Source organism: Stigmatopora nigra, chromosome 19 (genome assembly GCF_051989575.1).
Source record: "Stigmatopora nigra isolate UIUO_SnigA chromosome 19, RoL_Snig_1.1, whole genome shotgun sequence".
NCBI classification, from domain to species: Eukaryota; Metazoa; Chordata; class Actinopteri; order Syngnathiformes; family Syngnathidae; genus Stigmatopora; species Stigmatopora nigra.
Genome location: NC_135526.1, coordinates 5,645,134 through 5,660,695, shown reverse-complemented (window position 1 = coordinate 5,660,695; position 15,562 = coordinate 5,645,134). Strand labels below are relative to the sequence as shown.

The following is a 15,562-nucleotide window of genomic DNA, read 5'->3' as shown; positions in this document are numbered from 1 at the left end:
GAGCATTTAACGGCTCTTCTGACTCACTGGGAGAGGTGAATTGGACATCTATTGCCGTCGTCAATGGCATTGAAATGTGAGCTTAATGTTTTAATTGTGTCTGTTTCTAACTGGGATTAATCTGGCCTATTTCTAATGTGGCCTATTGTGTTTGTTTATTGTTAATTGTGTTTATTTTATTTTAATGTGATCTAAAGTACTTGTGTTGAAGGACCTTGTTTAAGGTGCCTTGCTCTTGCATTCATATCCAGTCCTCCCATCTTAAATGAATTGGGCAATGAGGTAAATAATAGGAAATAGACTATTTTACAACTTTAAAATGTTGGTGGAAATTGTATTTTTTAAGGTGTGTATAAGTTGGAAATTCCTCGCAAAATCAGCCTTTGGAAACAAGATGAACGGTAAATCCAGATATTTGAATATGTATTGCCTTGGTTAGTGTTAATGGCACATTACATCAAAAACTAGTGTATGAGTGAGTCAGTGAGCTTCTGCGAGATGCCCTGGATATATGTCCCTTGTGTTTTGTGTTTTTGTGTCTGCCTTTCTGTGTGTGTGTGGGTGTGTGTGTGTCTTGCATTGGCACGCTACAAATCCATAGTAGCCACGGGCTCCTCTCCAATCTATTTTCTGCTCAGCTGGTTTTAAATGAAGTTATTATGACTCATTAAAATGCCCACAAGCTTGTGGAAGTCGGCCAATTACCATTTAAATTTAGCCTAGTGCTCCTGCAACCTTATCTGTGTCCCTGTACTTGCTGGCTCTCAACGCCACTGTCCCTCTCTCGCTCTCTCTCTCTTTCTCTTTTTCCCCTCTTTCTTGCCTTTTTGCAAGTATGTCTGTGTTTGTCACGTGTTATGCATGCAAAGCAGCCCTTAAATAACCTCCAAACACACATACACATACATGCAAAACTCTGTTAGTAGAGGTGATGGAGGTTGAGTGGTCCTTGGGAATATAATTTGAGTTTATTATTACAAAAGGATTATTATATCAACAAGTGAGGCTAAGATATACAAGGAAATATATCCTAGGTTTAATTTTCAAAGTCACAGAATGTACAATACTCTCAAAATGGATGGTTTATTACCTTTGTTTTAACGTACATGAATATAAATCTGTTCATTAATATGTGCTGCCGCTTGTTAAATAAATCAAACACAATGGAGCCATTTGATTGGATGTTAAGCATCGGCAATAGCCCAGAAAAGTTTAGATACTCAAGTTAGTTGATCTAGACGATTGAAACCGCTAAATAATTTGTCGTCTATTTGCCGAGTGATTGGATTGATGGCGTCTTTCCACATAGAGAAGCGCAAGTCTTTATTTTGCTGAACACGAGGGCGCCGCCACATGACGAATCAGATCTCGTCACATCGCATAGTTTCCTGAAAATGGCGTAAGGTGGCGTTGCATCCGGAGACACAGTTGAACCTTGTTGTTGTAATGACATAACTGGCGGTAATGATACAATCGACACAAACACACACATGCTTGCTTTATTAGATTGTCCACATCACCGTTTTCTTGTAATGAGCCTTCGGCATGCGCTGACATTGGCATGTTGGCCATGTTTGACAAGTGTCTCATTGTGTGGTGACTTTGCACATACTGTAGGGCTTGTATTTGCTCACAAGAACGAAACGTCATCTTTTACCTTCTTTTTTTAAAGAATATTGCAAGTCATACAAGAAATTTTATTAGCTGGGTCAAAATTCTTTACCCATGGAAATAATAGGAACAGGACTAATGGAGGACCAATTACGAATGAAAATTGATTCAATAAACAGACAATTATGCATGAGAGTCAATGGAATTTTCATATTGATTCTCAATTCCAATTAAATCTCCAAATTTTCCGTTGTTTTTTGGGGGATTTTTTGTGATGTGGCTGCATAATTATAATCTGGTTTGTTCGTTAAAGTGCAAATAAAAATTAGCATTAATTTTTAGTCATTTAAATGACACCATTATTAGATTTTGCTCATAAATATTTTTATTTATTCATCTTTTTTTTATATATTCATCTATATGATGCTCCATTGTTCAAAGTTAGCAATATTCCACTTTATTCGATGTCCTAAAAAAAGATAATTTAGCATGCTAAATTCTGTTGAGCACACTTTTTTTGCCTGAAATGTCCTAATGCCGAATCCCAGCTGGGAGCAACAAAGCGACTGTGACAGCAAACAATGATAAAAGCAAATATTCTCCCCAGCACTTCCTTGTTATGATACCATTATGTAAGATGGCAGATCACTCTGGGAAACTTCTTAGATCAATTTTCGCAGTGCAGATTAGAACGCTTATGAATCCCATTCATGAAAGAGCTCCGTCCTCAAATGCTCTTTATGTTTTTGGAGGGGGGGTTGGGGGGGTAAGAGTGGAGAGAATCGAGAAGGCCCAGCAAAGATCTTTCATGTCGGGGAGGGGGAAAGTAAAAGGCGACTATGATAACAACGACGGAGATAAAAGCACTTCTAAAGCCGTCTGGAAGTAGCCAGGACGCATCGGGATTACTTTTATGCCGCTTATTCCACCGGGAGGCGCCACAAAAAAAAAGATGGCGTGGATGTTAGTTTATATAACTCTTGAAAATCAGCAAGTGGTTACCAGACTGAATGTTAAAATGGGAATGGATGCTTTGACTCGTGAGTTGCTGTTGATGAATATAGACGTCTATTTTTTTTTCGAATAGGGGAGTCTGCAAAAAAATAATAATAATAATTAAATTTAAAAAATGTTAAGGCTGTTTATATGGAAATAATTCAACCATTGGCAATTGATGGTAGAGAATATTTACCATTCACATCAGAAAGATGAAAAAATGACCATTTTCTAATTTAAAATGCCTAAAAAAGTGTTGAATTTTTTGCCACGTTTAATTTAAGCATCTACCCCGATTTCTTTAGTATCAAAAAATATTCAGATGGATTGGATGTTTACTAGTGACAAACTTATTTAAATTCACAGCTGATTGAAAGACTTTAGAATCATTGTAAAACCCCTGAAGCCACAAATTGTGTAATTGTCCCATTACAAAAAAACTACATTGATGCTAAAATCTCAATGTGGCATAACATTACCTTTTTTCTTTAAATGTGATTTTTTTTTTCTCCTCCCAATCACTCAGTAAATAATTCACTACTACTAACTTCCCCCATGCTTTGACGCTAAGGTCACGTTATATTGTCATGCAATCATAAAAAGAAGTGAACTGGCCTTAACCTTGCTTATGACAGAAGGGGATGGAAAAAAAGGTGATTTCAAAATAAGCCATAAAAAGTTAATGTTAAGGCTTTTACTCTTTCACTGCCATTGACATTTTTAGACCGAACATCCATTTCAATAGTGAAGGCTGCCATTGAGTGATCATGTTTAAAGCCAGTTGGACTGGGAACCTCCAATCATACCTTTTTAGAAAACCTTTATTTTTACATTTACACTTGCTTTTTGATGAAATGTTCAACCTGTCAAAGTTTAGTGAGCGTAACAGTGCTGCAAAATCAGCCACAAAATGGAGTCAAAGAAAATCCCCTGACCTTGCAGTTAAATAATAAAATGAACAGCCTTGAGCAACTTGTCTTTGCATGCATTGTTACACTAATTGAAGAAGGGCTTCTTTTTTATTCCAGCAGTTCATATATTTGTTGTATATTATTTTTGGCATATGCCTCTGAGTCGTGTATTGTCTGGCAAGAAAAATAGTGCAGTTTGTGTGCATATTCCTATTTTTGACATATAATCTTTTTTTTTGTGGGTTCAAATGGCATATTCTATAGTTTATTAGCATGGAGATAGCAGATGGAAAATGAAATATTTGTATTATCATCATCAATAAGTCTAATTATTCTGTGGTTAATGTGGCAGTTGACCTCGTAATTGAGTAATACATTTCTTGAGGTCTTTAATTGCGAGTTTACCACATAAAAAATAACTACCATTTATTTTCGGGCAATAAGTTGCATCACTTAAAGAATAGACGATGATGTGGAAAAAAGATAGGTTGTATTATCTGGAAAGCAATTATTTAGAAATGAATTCAAGTCACAATGGAGAACAACAGGCTAAATATGTTAACATAACTTTTGTTAGATAATTATAGCCTAAAAATACAACATAACAGGCTGTTGGTGGTCAAAGAAAAGTAAATAAAAAGAAAAAGATAAGCCACACTTGAGTATTAGTCTCAAGCCGAGGCAAACTATGAAAAACATGCGCGTTGTAACCCGTAAATTGCAGTTTATGTGATTTAATCAAATGCAGCTAAATACTGGCTTACCTAGAAATGAAATACTACAGCCTTGACATGTTCAAAGAATGAAAGAGGGATACAATACATGCATAAAAAAATAGAATAAATCCTTCAAGGCCACTATTGACAGTTGACTGTGTCTCTAAATAAGATATTACAACAGAATGCACCTTTTACAAATGGATTTGCTCTTTAATAACAAGAATACATGAAGTTAATAATCCCAAAATCAAGTTTTTCCAACCCTCTTTTTGCCTTTCTTTTATCCTGGAGGTTAATCCGGGTGAGGTAACTGCAGGAACGGGGAAAAAACAACAACAAAATAACACTCCCAACTCAATACATGTTGAACCCTTTGAACCGCCGAGTCACCACTTGGCCTATTTCTGCCTCAGCTGATTGTAGGCACACACACACACAGATGCACACACGCTTTTGGCCGCCAGCCAAGGACTGTCATCGCCTCTACAGTATCACTTCTGCTGTATTTATATTCAGAGGCCCGTGCTGCATGTTGGCAGGCAGTTTGGGCTGCAGGAGGAACTGGAAAGTGTTTCAGCTGCAGGTTCCACTTCCTCCTGCTCACAAAGATGTTGACGTGAGGAGTGTTTGGTTGTGTAATGTGCTTAGAAAACACACTTTTCAAAGGACTCCCCAGTGGAGGGGAAAAGACCTTTTTTTAAAACACTTGATAGAATTTCGAGCAAATAGAAGGGAAAATAAGCCTGGGAGGAACAATTCTAAAGCAATTTTTGAAACCTAAATGGGATGATTTGACATAGAAATGTGATCAAATAAGTTAACCAATGAATAAAGTGGGAAGAAAAAGATTTAATGCGCAAGACTGACCAAAGTTGCTTTTAAAATGACCTGTTTTTTTTTATCTTATCTACATAGTAATGTTGGCATATTCCAACATATTTCCTATTCTTTTAACATCTTCAATCTTCATTTTTTTAACTTTGAAATAAGCATGCCTTTACTTCTTAGTAAGGATGGTAAAAGATGACTTCATGGAAAATAACTCCCGTTAATGCCAGTTTGATGTCGTCAGCTAAAATAGTTTCCATCCTAATTGATCTGATTCCTGAGCCTTTGAAGACTGCACGTGTTCCCTTTTTATATGGAACATTTTACAAGTGTGATGTAGTGAATGCCTGAACATAACAAACGTGTAAATCGATGCACCTGAAAGCTGTGAGGGGAAGAAGAAAAAAATAACAACTAAAAACAAATGGTGCATTTATAGAAATACCTGTTCGTGTGAACACTCCGGAATATCCTGTTTTGCCCCAAAACATGATTTGCATCCAATTTCTGAAATTACCAAATTCCAAAGAGTTCCATTTGATATATTTTCTTAAAAACATACATTGCTTACTCGAGGTTTTAGTCGATTTTTTGAATTATTTAGAACTGAGCCTATTTAATATTTCATTTTATAGCCTATTTTTGTGTTTTTTTTTAAGTTCTAATATATTCATGTCGTGTTGATTTCAGACCTCATGACTTTCTACTCTTGCTTTTGACAATGTGTGACTTGAAAGCAGGAAATAATGGGCCCTAAACAGTAAATCTTTACAGGTTATTGACCGGCCAAGGTGAGGGACTTGTTAGTAATAATGGCAAGTACTTGCGAGGGGGTTGTCAATCCTCTACTGCATTAGCAGGTTTGACCATTTTAGTTTCACTGTATACAAAAAAAAAAATACAAAATAAATACGAGTAACAGCTTAACAGTACTTTGGGCTTTGGTCTCCTCAGTGCTGGCCAAGAATGCTCCCACAAACAAAGCTGTGAAAGCCTGGTGTGTTCCCTGAGGTTTTTAATTCACACCAGCCTGGAGGCTCCCATTTCACAGCTAAAAGTCCCCCAAGATGGCAACCAAAAAAATATATATATACAAATAAAAATAGAAAACAGATAGGACTTGCTTTTACCCGCCACTGAAGTTTTTCTAAGCATTTTTTTTAAAGCCATCCCTCAAGGCAATAGCCCACAAGCCATGTGAGATTTCGCCACTTCATCCTTCTCTCTGCTTAACTATAAAAATGCATTAACGGCCCAGTAAATGTGATGCTGCACCACCCGCCAGCTGCCGACCAAAGAAACATTCTGTGGTGGTTGTGGGGGTAGGGAAAGTTCATGAGGTGGTTAGGAGCCTCAAATAAATGATTGTCGTCACAAAAATATAGTCATGTTTTCCGATCATGGACTCATTTTTATTGTCCTTATATGTGTAACTTGGTGATTTGAAAGGGAAAACTTCCACACATTATGCTTGTTTGACAGCAACAAAAAGTATTCAGCATAAGGTTTTAAAAAGTCACATTAACCCAAATCATAATGTTTTATTTAAAATTGCCTTTTCAAAACACCCAAATTTAAAGATCACCTAACTTAAAGATAAAAAAAACTAACAGGAAAAAATGCTGAAAAATATCTTTCGATTGCTGTAACATAACAAAAATAAATGACACGTGTCTTAATTTAGTTTTATTTTTCCAATTAATTGTCTCCTGTTGACGATGATAGACTTCCAATCGATTTAAAAGCTCACAATGTCAATTTCCGTCAATTTAATGCATGATAAAACCTTCGCTGGCAGCCCTCCCAGGTTCAAATGACTGAATGTCTATTATTGACGACATACATATATATATGTATTCCAGAAGAAGCCCACCCACCCTGGTGCAGTCAGCTTCTATTAATACCAGCGGGCCCCGGGGCCACCGGGGCGCCTAACTTACTTCCTCCCTTTTCACACCAGTAGAGCCTCGAGGCGGTAGCTTTTGCTGGGTCCATGCATCCAGCTCTTGTTTCCTTCCTACACGTACACAACAATAAACACATGCAGGAGTGTTCACGTGCATTTTCCTCTTTGTCTGAGCTGCACAGACAGCAGTTGTGTGTTTGTGTGGAAAGGGGGTTGCTTAAAAGTAGAGCTGAAAGCACATGGCACCTTTCACCTTTCAGGGTGGTGAACTAACTTGTCAGCCCAACATTTTTGGAGCGGGAGAGGGGTGGAACATTCGGTCAGTTTCTGGCAAAGACTACCTAATGATAGCTTTTACTTTTTGCCAGCCAAATTGGGTTTATTTTGTTCTTGTTTGGGTAAAATGTCTGCAAAATTCACGGTTTGTGCATTGCTTCTGGAAGTGTAGTAGTGATATTCCCTATAGTTGTATGCAAAAGAATGAATGACATACAAAGTGACTTTAAAAAAAACATACTTCGATGACATAGATTTACTTTTCAAGTACCCAACCTCCATTTTTCCAGGCCACCAGCAAAGCTGTATTATGTAAATTGATATGCTTATTGAGAGATGTGAGAGAGTATGTTTTGGCGCATGGCGAACATGACTCGGAGGCACTCGTATATGGCGTGGGATTGGTTCCTGGCGTTAAATTGACCAACAAAATCACAGATGAAAGTGCTACAGTGATATGATTGGCAAGCAGGAGATGGTATCCCATTTTATTGTGGTGCAATTTTAAGTCAGATTGTATTGAGATAGACAATTTTGTAGCTTTTGTGATATCCCTCCAAAATCTCTGGATGTGATTGGAGCAATCAAAGTGAAATCTTAATCTGGCAATAGCATTGTGTGTATAGGAGCCGAAAACCAGATTAGATCCAGAATTACAACAAAAAAAATCAATCGGAACTCATCTATTTTTGATGGAGTTGCATGGCGGTGTGCGATGGGGTGAGTCAATATTTGTCCCAAGACATCCTGCCTGGCGCAACAGACTGTAAAGCTGTCAAGAGCGACCTGAATATTCCATGTACGTGGCGGTTTCCCTTTGATTTCTCCTTCTCACCGCCGACATGTCATCTCCAGCCAAGCGCGTTTGCGCCGCGTTTGATGGCTTGTCGCCGTACACCCTCAAACAATCTTTGCAGACTTCCTACATGATAGATCAGCTCTACTTACCTTTTGCACTTATTTTGCTCCCAACGTCTCATTTGGGATGGCATCTGTTCAATGTGTGCTAGATTGCTCATGTATTTATTATGGCTTGACCTCATCATCTCAACGCATTTTCGGAACCATTTTATCCTCATTAGAGTGTTGTGGCTTGACAAAAAAAGGATAATTTGACCTCTATTTCAACAGCAGTGTGTTAACTGAATTATTCTGTCTTTGTATCTCTTTAAGACCACCATTTCTAGGTATAATTTGAGATTAGAAAGTATATGGATTTTTTTTAACCCATTTCAATCTTTGGAAATTATTCAGTTAATATCCCAACCCTAAAAAACACAAAAAACTGACTGGCGACGGTGTAGTACGTTTAAGTAAACCATCACAGAGTGGATTCCAAACAGTTTGTCTTTCCTGATGAAAGCTTCTGACAGCTCAAATTGCAAAATAGTAGGGAATAGATAGAAGCTGGGGGAACGTTTGGCTGGATGCGATGGCCTACTTTATGTCACTACAAACGGAGACGGGCTCTTCCGCTCTGATGTTTAATTCTGAGAGTGTCTTTGATGAAAGATTCCCTTTCGACGGGTGCTCCCAAAGGAGCGCATCTGTTGCAAAATAATGTTACCTTAGCCAGGATGTGGCTTGAAACAACAAGTGGCAAATGACGCCACGACGTGTCACAAAACTGCAAATAGTTTAAACCTGTCTATGGTGGAATGGTATCTTGATTGACATATGTTGGCAAATCGAGACTGATAACTATATCTTTTGAAAGATTGAATCGGGAGTTTTAATAATAATGAAAATCCTCAGTTAATTGATGGCAAAATAGTTATCGAATAGTAGTACGTCAAAAGTTTAAAGGTAATGCTTTAAATGGGGGTATTTAAGTTAAACCTTTTGCTTGAAACCTGTATGTAAAAGAAAAAAAACTGTTTTTAACTCAAGACTTCCCACAATTTAGTTTAATTTGCAAAAACTAAATCCTGAACTAGTTACAGCACATAGAAATTGTCAATTTAGCAGCAATTGTGAAAGACGTTATATCACTCCGGTCATAGATTGACAGCAAGGCAACCCTACTGTGCCTTGTTCTCTTTTTTTCCATCTTTTTATGAAATAACAACAACACTTAGTTGTGCAACAGCTCTCCAAGGAGGAAGTGAAACAGGAAGTGTTTTTTTTTTTGTGCCTCACAACAACACCTGATCACAAATCTATGCACACTTCACCAATATTCCGTTTGTGCGACTGGAGAATTGAATCTGCTTTCAAAATAAAATGGCAATGGTGGCTTTCCAGGGTCTAGGATCAACACAATGGCGTCGGCGGTATTGTAAACGCGAGGTCATTTGTAGTAAATCAGCTGGGCTTTTAAAAGCCGAGATGGCAGCGGCGAGGTCCGGGCGGGAGGCCGCCAGGCGTGCGCTAAATGGGCCAGGCACGGGGCGGGGAGGCAGTTTAGTGCGGGCCGTGCCCCCCGCTTGTGGCGCCCGCCCATAAATTGCCAGGAGGTGTCCGCCGAGTGCTTGGCTTCAAGGGGGATCAACTTGTGCGAGGTCGCGGCAGGGCACGCACGTAGGGGGTGCGAGGGCGAATCCAAGGTACACATGGCTGCGCCAAGCCAAGACGCTTTTGGAGGGGGTTAGAGGGGGCGCCACGCCTTGCCGTTAGCAACTTTCACTGCCAAATTAACGTGATAAATCCTTACTTGCCGCCCCTTGACGGTAGGTGGGTGAATTTGGAAAGATGGCCGTAAATGAGGGCACACGTCAGCTGTTGTTTTAGATCACGGATGTCTTAAAGTGACAAACATATTCAAATTCACAGTAAAAAGAGCCTCACAAGTAAACATGTATCATCATATCCTCCATGTTAGGGCCTATCATATGCATGCATGTACATATGTGTATGTATATATGGGCTTACATATATATATATATATATATATATATATATATATATATATATATATATATATATATATATATATATATATATATATATATATAATATTTCAGAAACATGCCTATTTATGTATGTATTTATTTATTTATTAACTATCTATTTATGTCTAAAATGTATTTTTCTGTGTCTGTATTCTCATCCTCTTGCTACTGTGGCCACGAAATTTCCTGAATACAGGAGGAATAAAGTTATCCAATCCAATAACCTGTCAATTGGATTAAAAAACTAGACAAGTCCAGGACGTCCTGCTACTCACAAGGTTTTACATTTCACGATCTGGCTGCCCTCACTTTGTACAGCGTGCTCACTGTCCTTTTTTTTTAATCGTCTTTTGCATAACTTGTTGCATAAGCGATGTTCTGGCAGGCACACCATGTCATGTACACTCTGTGTCATTTCTGCTTTTTCAGTCGCCGCTCGTTACAGTACAGAGCGTTCCCTCATGTCACTGCAGTTGCTAAAAGCGCCTAAAATATCAAACCTCCTTTCAACTCTTTTTCAATTTCTGTTTTTCCTTTTGGTCGTCTAAGAATCCGCTTCCTGTTTTCATTGCTCGCTCTGGTTGTTCCTGGTGGTGCCGTAACCCCGACGGGCCCGCCAAGAACAAACCGTGAGGGATCGGCACGCGGGCCGCCAGATGTTCCCTGCTTGCGTGCATTTGATGTGTGATGCGTATGGCATGTACAGTGCGCCTTGCCAAAGCCTGTAAACCTGCAATTAGCTCGATCTAATGTGCACTCGTTGCTGTTCAAGGTTGTCGATCAATGAACTAAATGTTGCTTATGTTGATGACAGAAAAACAAGCGCTTTTGAATGAGCACTTGAAAATAATGAACCTGAGCAAACTTTCTAAGATGATTCACCTTCAGATTCGCTCCATTTATCAGCATCGTTTTTGGATTTATAACAAGAGCACGGCTTTCTTTTAAGCCTATTTTGCTTGTTACATATTGCATCAATTTGGGCTTCATTTTACAAATTTGCTTAAATGAAAACTCCTTTGGCAATAGTAGACATTCAATATTTTTTTTTACTGGGAAGCCTGGCACTTAAGATGGATTGGAGGAATACTAGTGAGATTTTGAGCTGAATTATGTTTTTAATAGAGATTGTTTTTTGGAATAATTAGACTGAATTTCGAATTGTTAGAATTCAAGTTTTGTTTTGTGGAAAATGTCCATTGTTTTCTTTCAATATGATGATTAGAAATTGTACTTCATTGCAGTAAAATATGAGCAAAACTTGTTATTTTAATTAGAGTAGTACAATATAAAAAGAAACCACTGTACTGAGCTTTTTTTGTGTATTTTTCCCCCTAAACTACACTAAAGACTATCGTTGTAATTAGCAAGTATTCAAAGCTTGCATAAGTGTTCCTTAGTTTAATTTCACACTTCATGCCTAAGCAGCCACTCTACAAGCTAATTTATTTTTCAACACATGCAATTAAAAATGTAAATGAAACACAATTGGCCACTTTAAAATAGAGTTCTCCCAATGTACGATTTTTTTCCTAAACTTCCTCTCTTGTGTTTCTGTTCTCCAGCCGGCGAGAAAGCCATCGTATGCGACCAATGCGGCGCTCAATTCCAGACAGAAGAATCCCTGGAGGCCCACCGGCAGATCCACACCGGTAGGAAACCCACCAACAACACCCATTTTTCCACACCCATTACATTTAGATATTTTCATTCGTGCTGGATTAGCCTTAAATCCCAATAGTAATCATCCTAGTCAGGAAAACTTGGCCACCCTCGGTGCTTTTTGTCGTCGTGAACCTTTACCCTTCCGCTACGGAAATGTGAGGACTGTGCGAGTGCCAAGATGAAAACGAGAGGATTTAAATCATCCTCCGTTAGCAGATGTCAAGTGTTTAATTTAGATGGAAAGTCTGCGACGTCCATTGACGTTAAGTAGATCTCATGCCGTGTTCGGATCTTAATTTTGAGTCTTTGTGTAACAGATCGTGGGACAATTTGTGGAGCGGAAATACTAGTCGAGAGAAAAATGTTTATTTTAGTGGGTTTTTTGGTTTGTTTAGTCATGTTACGTGTGATTTCAGGGCTTGTTATATTTTCTTAGTTTTGAAAGTCTGCACAAAAACGGAATGCTGCCCTAGTATTCGCAAATTTTCTTTTTAAAGTTTGTGTTGTATTTGAAACTATTATGACCATTCAACTCTTTTGGCCACCATTGAAATTGATTGGACGTCTACCAGTGACAAACTCATTAAAAATTACAGCAGATTTTGATCGATATGACCATTTTTTTTGACAGATTTTGGTCCAATTCTTGTAATAATATATAATAGCACGACTTCATGTGTTTCGAATTCAACCTTTTCTAAAATTTTAATTATTTTATTGCTAAAAGATGAGGTCAAAAACAGTACATTGTTTTTTTTAAGAGAATAGCAAAAATACGGAACATTTTTTTCCAACATATCTTTCCCAAAAGTAGTTAGCAAATTCTGAACATTGTAAAATAATTCTTGTAGTCAAATGATATAATAAAACCAAATATTTAGTTTCCGTGCATAGCCCTAACATTTGTAAAAATAAGTAGAATTGAAAACGTCTTCCAGGTTTCACGTTACTTAGGAACATGTCATTATGACTTGTGCTCTTTGGCAGTATTGCCTTTTAGGCAATCATGGTAACAATCATGTGACCGTTCATTTTGGACTTAACCGAATTAGATGTTTCTTCGTCTGGGCTGCCAATGAGCACCCAAGGAGATTCCAGAAATAGTCCCTCATCATTATCATCGTCTCCAATGGCAGCTTCCTGCCTTTGGGATACACACACTCACCCCCAACCCCCATCTTTGTGGCCATTTGTTCCTATCCAAAATATTTGAGAGGCTAAATTATGGAGGGTTGGTTAGGGGGTCCTATCTTCCCTCTTGCGTTCTTAGCCAATCAGCATGGCACACGTTACGGCGAGGTTAAACAAGGCTAATGAACTGGCAGACATAATGGTGGAAAAAGAGAGAGCTAAATATAGAAATTCCAGTCTGGAGCCAATGGAAGCAGTTTAACCCTTTTTTTTTAGGGCAAGTGACTATTTTTGGCAAGTTAAATAAAAAAAAACTACATCAAAGATCTGGCAAACGTGTAAAGGGGAAATTACATTCTGGGTCATTTAGGGCTTCAAAATTAAATCACATTTGGCTGACATGACACAAAATGGGATGTCCAATAACACTGATGAAAGATGAAAAATAAGGCATTTAGAAAATGTTCCTTTTTTTGTTTTTAATAAGGATAAAATCCACATGATTACTTTGGGCCTCTTGTAAGATAAAACCAGTAAAATTAACCTTTTTTCCAAAACAGCCTCCATTGGTGAGGCGCTATATAAGTTGTATTTTACCCAAATATGTGAAAAATGTATTTTATTTTATACAAGTAAGCTGACAGAGTTTAACACTCCTCATGAACTCTTTGCTTATACAATCCCCCTTTTTTTACCTAGTACATCTTCTTTTTAGCTAACAATATCTTCGTTCAAGGCAAAGGCCATCATGTCATGGGCGTTCAGTAATCGGCGGTGACCTCACGTCCCCACCGACGTCGGCTCGCCACATTGAATGGTTCGCCATCGTGGCGGTAAGCAATCAGCTGCAGTCGGCCTAAACCTCAAAAGAGGGAAGAAAAAGCAAAGCCACGGGAGGGTTAGAAAAGCGGCATACGCATTCCTGAATTCGTCGTCATTCCCGGTGAAAACATCACGCGGCGTTGATTTGCGGTCTTGACACTCCACTGCAATTGTTGACTTTCTTAGCAAGTCATGGAAAGAAATAAAACAACTCCAAAGAAGATGTCACGCCAATCTCTCCCTCTAAACTGGGACTTTTGTAAGCAAACGTTCTCCCAGGCGGTCAGGAAAGCTTTCATCTTCAAAAACCAAAATAAAAAATCCCGCCGCTGTCATATTTCCAAACGCCAAGCCTATTTACTCCCGGTCTTGTTTATGTGCGCTACGGCTGTTATGCAACGTACACAGCCAGGCTATATTTAGCAGTGTTTTTTTTATTTTTTATTTGGAAAGTGCCAACCAGCAAACCGTCGGGGAGGATGTTTTGGCGGCGGGCTGTTTCCACTTCTGATGCATTCAGGGACCCTGTTAAAGAAAGTACAATCTAATAGTCATTAGAAACTCCAGTAAAATTCTTCATTTATTTCTCATGAGGCATTTATATCATGCAAGATGTTTTCTAGAAACCCCATTTATATTTTTAACAATATACTACTAGAACAGGGGTAGCAAACATATGGCTCAGGAGCCACATATGGCTCTTTTGATGGGTGCATGTGGCTCATAGATAGCCTGCGAGGTAAATTATGGAAACTGCTGGTGAGAAAGTGCAGGAATAGGAGCGATAAGTTGCTATAATGGCATTGACATTACCTTATAATCTTTTTATTTTCATTAGACTCTTTTGCTTGGATTTTCTCATTGATACTCATTGATTAGCAACCATGTATTAATGTTTTCCAAAGATTTCAGAGACTTTTTCTACTTTAAAAGTGGTGAATTGACTAAAAAAGGCACACGTTTTTATGTATGTTGACTTTTAAATTCGGAGCATGGGTCTCGAGGATTAACATTTAAAAAATATGACTCTTTTTATGGCTCTTTCAATTTAAAAAGGTTCCCAATCCCTGTACTAGAAGAAGTGTACTAGTATTACACTTGTGTTGTTTAAAATTGGTGCATTCACTGGCGTGACATGTAATTTACATGGAAATGCCACATTGGGAGATGAGCAGTTACGTGACACGGTGGCTTTGGCGGACCTTTTGTCGGTCTGGATCGTCGCTGCGTGAATCATTCTCGCCTGGAGAAAACACGCCGGTAACAGCAAAAAAAGCGGAGAGGTTCCTTATTATTTTTTTTGTAGCTGGTTTCATTGCCTCTTATTTTGTCTTTCGCCCTGTCCTTTTCAAGGCTCGTAATATGGGCGGAAAATATGCAAAGTGCCTCGCAGGCAACGGCAGTGGGAGCGCAGCGTGAGTCCAGAGTAAACACTTTCCTTTCTCAAGCCAGGAATAGTTTGGCTGCTGCGAGGAGGAGGAGAAGGCGGTGGTGGTGGGGTTTGGGGGGAGGTTTGAGGGATGAAGAAGAACATGTGCTGAAAAGCGACAACAACAAGGGGCCGCGTGAGGACGGCGTAAGCGGCGCTCGTGGCCCTCGGCCTGATTCGTTGGACGCAAAAAAAGTGCCTCGTATCGCACCAACCTGGCATCTGTTTAGCATCGACTTAATTGCGATGTTATTAAGTTGTCAGGGAGCATTAAGGCCGATCCATGCAAAGTAAACACGCACACATACGGACGGGCAAGGAGAATTCGGACATTGTTGCGGGATGGTAAATAAGAGGCTCAGAAGGTCGAGTAAATG

General features: G+C 38.8%; 1 protein-coding gene across 1 annotated transcript in view; it reads left to right on the top strand.

Moving 5' to 3' along the window:
• Positions 1-15,562, top strand: part of zbtb16a (zinc finger and BTB domain containing 16a) — a 72,894-nt gene that overhangs the window by 34,487 nt on the left and 22,845 nt on the right. Inside the window, exon 4 of the mRNA XM_077740551.1 lies at positions 11,704-11,790. Coding sequence (XP_077596677.1) covers positions 11,704-11,790 — 87 coding nt within the window. The remainder of the gene's footprint in view (positions 1-11,703; positions 11,791-15,562) is intronic.